The sequence below is a fragment of the Hydra vulgaris genome, chromosome 11 (genome assembly GCF_038396675.1).
Source record: "Hydra vulgaris chromosome 11, alternate assembly HydraT2T_AEP".
Lineage (NCBI taxonomy): Eukaryota > Metazoa > Cnidaria > Hydrozoa > Anthoathecata > Hydridae > Hydra > Hydra vulgaris.
In genome coordinates this window covers 16,094,444-16,098,158 of record NC_088930.1, presented here as the reverse complement: position 1 = coordinate 16,098,158, position 3,715 = coordinate 16,094,444, and the positions used below count along the sequence as shown (strand labels likewise).

The window sequence follows — 3,715 nt, the reverse complement described above, 5'->3', positions numbered from 1 at the left end:
ACGACCGCACTAAAGCGGAGAGGCAAGTATTAAGTAGAGAGTTGGGGTTTATCCAAAACAACCAATACGTTTCAAAAAAGATGTTCAAAGATGCAATATCAAAAATAAAAAGGAATATACTACTTAGAGTTCATTTTAAAGATAATGAAGGACCACCGTAATGGATACAAATAAAAAGGAGACTGGACACGGTTTGGAACCCTTCTGCATCCCACAATGCAAATTTAAATCTTTTCTTTGAAAGGATTGAAAGTGAAACGGACATGGTGCTAAATGATAGAACAAAAATAACACACCCTAACCTAACAAAAAATATAAAAGAAGCAATCACATCACTAAAAAGTAATATCAATATTATAATCAAGCAGGTCAACAAAGGTGGTAGCATCTGCATTCTAAACAGGAGAGATTATGAAGAGAAAATTATTACTACAATACGACCCCACCATAGAAATGGTACGGAACGTTGTATCGACAATTGATTACATCTAAATCAAAGGAGTGATTGACAAGAAGACAGCAAATTATATACGTCCAAACAATCCTTGTCCCGTATGGTTATCATCCGGGTTATGCCATTGGGAGTCAGACGGGAACCGTACGGTTTTCCCGGGTGCTCACGCCACTTATCGACTGTATTAGAATTTACTTCATGCGCGAAGTTTGAAGTCCCCATTTTGTCGTGTGAAAGTTTGTGCAATATTTTGTTAATATGACATTTCTTTTAAGCTTTAAAGTTGTTTCTTTTTCAAATAGTGGTATTTTTTTCATAAAATTTTTAAATATTTTGTTAAAGTTATCCGTTTTTAAATTACGATTGTCGTATCAGAACAATTTTTTTTACTGTTTGATTATAGCAAAATCCTTTTGAGGACAATTTTTTTATAACCAGTATTTTAGATATTGTAGTTTCATTGTAATGTTTTGGTTATGTTTGCAATAACTATCGATAATTCTTTGTTGATTTTTGAAAATTGATTGAAACATTAAGTTGATTTGTTTAGGTTGCACTTGTTACTATAATATTATCTATTTATTGTTTATCAATTAATTAATTTGTTAAGTAACAAATAAACATTTTTTAGAAAAAGCAAGATATAAGAAACATTACTATGAGTTCAGACAGAACAAAATGTAGAAAAATTGCCGCTGAAATAGCTAGAATTGTGAAAGAAGTATCACCCAATGACTCCGAGTCGCTGAATAATACTTTACTGTTTAATTCTTCTAGTTCTGTATGTTGTTGTCAATCATGTCCGAATGTCAACAATACTTTGTTACCCGAGTCTTCTCCTAAAATTCCCGAAAGTTCATGCAGGTTGGAGTATGGTGACAATTTAAATTTACCTTTTACTAACACTATCTTCAGTTTAGAATAATCTAGTGATAAGATGGAATGGAAAGCTCGTTCGCATCATGATGATTTAGACAGTGATGATATTGAGGGCAACAATTGCGTAACGGAAGTGAATTAAAGTGTATCAGATGAATTAAAGCAATGGACAATTGCATTTAACATATCTCATAGTGCTGTAAATAATTTGCTTCAGATTTTTCAAAAATCAAATTTAGATTTGCCTAAAAATATTAGAACACTTCTTAGAACTGATCGAAACATTATTACTGCTTCTGTAGCTGGTGGTGAAAACTTTTATATAGGATTAAAAAGGTGGTTATCTTTGCTTCTAAATAAATTTTCAATTTCATCTGATATTACACAGCTAACAATTCACATAAATATTGATGGTATTCCTTTATTTAACAGCTCAAACATTTCTCTCTGGCCTATTCTTGGTTCAATTGTAGAACTTGAAGGTAACAATGTCTTTCCTATAACATTGTTTTGTAGTTCTCACAAGCCATACTCTCTTAATGATTATCTAAATGATTTTATACAGGAGATGAAAAGTTTAGAGCAATGTGGCTTTCCTTGTAAAAACTCAAAGCAGTATAAAGTTGTCTTAGGAGCAGTAATTTGTGATGCACATGCAAGGTCATTCATTAAATGTATAAAAACGCACAATTCATATAGTTGCTGTGAGCGTTGCACTCAAAAAGGGGAGTGTTATAATAAAATAATTTTGCCAGAATTGGTTGCTTCTTTAAGAACCGATGATAGCTTCTTGCATCGAGATGATTCAATCCATCACACTTCACATCTACTTTCACACAGCTAGGTTACAAAATTTCCTTTAGATTATATGCATCTCATCTGTTTAAGAGTTGTACGGTGGCTTGTTAGTTTATGGGTAGGCGGGCCATCATCATGTAAATCATCAAAAAGTATAATAACAGCAATCTCAGAAAAGTTGATAATTATGCGACAGTATGTTTCTAGAGAATTTTCACGAAAACCTCGTTCATTATCAGAATTTAAACAATGGAAAGCAACAGAGCTGCGGTTATTTCTAGTTTACATTGGGCCTGTTGTTTTGAAAGGTTTTTTGTCTCCTCAATGTTATAATAATTTTTTAGATTTGTCTGTTGCTGTTAAAATACTGCTGCGTTCATCGTTACTTGAAAATTTTGCTGATGATGCAGGTCAATTGCCTAGGTATTTTATACAAACTTTTGGTGAACTGTATGGTAAAGATCAGTTAGTGTATAATATTCACTCATTGCTGCACATTGTAGACAATGCAAAAAAATATGTTCCTCTTGATAATTGTTCATCTTTTAAATACGAAAGTTACCTTGGTCAATTAAAAAGGTTAGTAAGAAAGCCTCAGTCAGCTTGTGCTCAAATTGCCAAAAGAATATTTGAAATCATGATGTTATCAAACCTGCACATCGTAAGCATTCTAGTGGTAAGTTTAGTAAAATCCATATAGAGGGTCCAGTAAAAGTTTCACTACGTCATTGTCTGCGATATAAACAAAATCACAAAAAAAACTATGTTATGTCAACTATTCACGGAGATATTTGCTTTGAAATTGGAGGCAAGATTGGCATTGTTAGAAATATCTTAAAGGACAATGATAATGCTATGTCCTTTTTGAGGACTTTTCTGTGAAACAATCTTTTTTTCAAGACCCTATAGATTCAGCTAGCTTATATGTGTTTGTTGTTGAACCATCAAATGGCCCTATAAAGCAAGTCTCCCTATCTGACATAAAAACAAAGTATGTTATTCTTCCCAATAAAAATAAGTTTGTAGTCATGCCTCAGTTACATTTTCAAAATTAAATGTTTACATTGAAATCACAGTTTAGTTTGTATATTAATTTTTCAAGCTATTTTGCATAATAGCAGCAGTTTAAATACTTTGAAACAACTTAAAATCGTGTTTACAAAGTTAAAGTTGTGAAGTTATCAAACTTTTATAATAATTGTGTTTATTTAATTAATAAAGTTTTTCACTCTTTATTTTTTTAAAACTGTAACAGCAGTGTTTTTCAATAATATTTGCTTGGTTTAGAGATAATTTAATTTTTCACAAAATGAATTAGATGATCATTAGCTACAAATCTAATATGAATGTGTTAATTTTAAATTCTTCAGATTCAGCCATATTAATTTGTCAATTTTATTACTTCAAGAGCTTCTGAATTATAGATCTAATATGATTTTTTTTTTCAAATCATGAATATTACCCTCTTAACTTATCAATTTAATGTATAATAATGCATACAATCTATGCAGAAATTGCATGCATATAACAAATATGCATGCAATTTCTGCATAGAAATTATGTATGATAGATAAGAAATAAATC

At 31.0% G+C, this 3,715-nt stretch overlaps 1 protein-coding gene across 1 annotated transcript; it reads left to right on the top strand.

The window, feature by feature from the left end:
- Positions 1–1,391: 1,391 nt before the first annotated feature.
- Positions 1,392–2,177, top strand: LOC136086879 (uncharacterized). Its single transcript, XM_065809375.1, has 2 exons — positions 1,392–1,466; positions 1,551–2,177. Exons 1-2 carry the CDS (start codon positions 1,392–1,394, stop codon positions 2,175–2,177), a joined length of 702 nt encoding a protein of 233 aa, XP_065665447.1.
- The last annotated feature ends 1,538 nt before the right edge of the window (positions 2,178–3,715 follow it).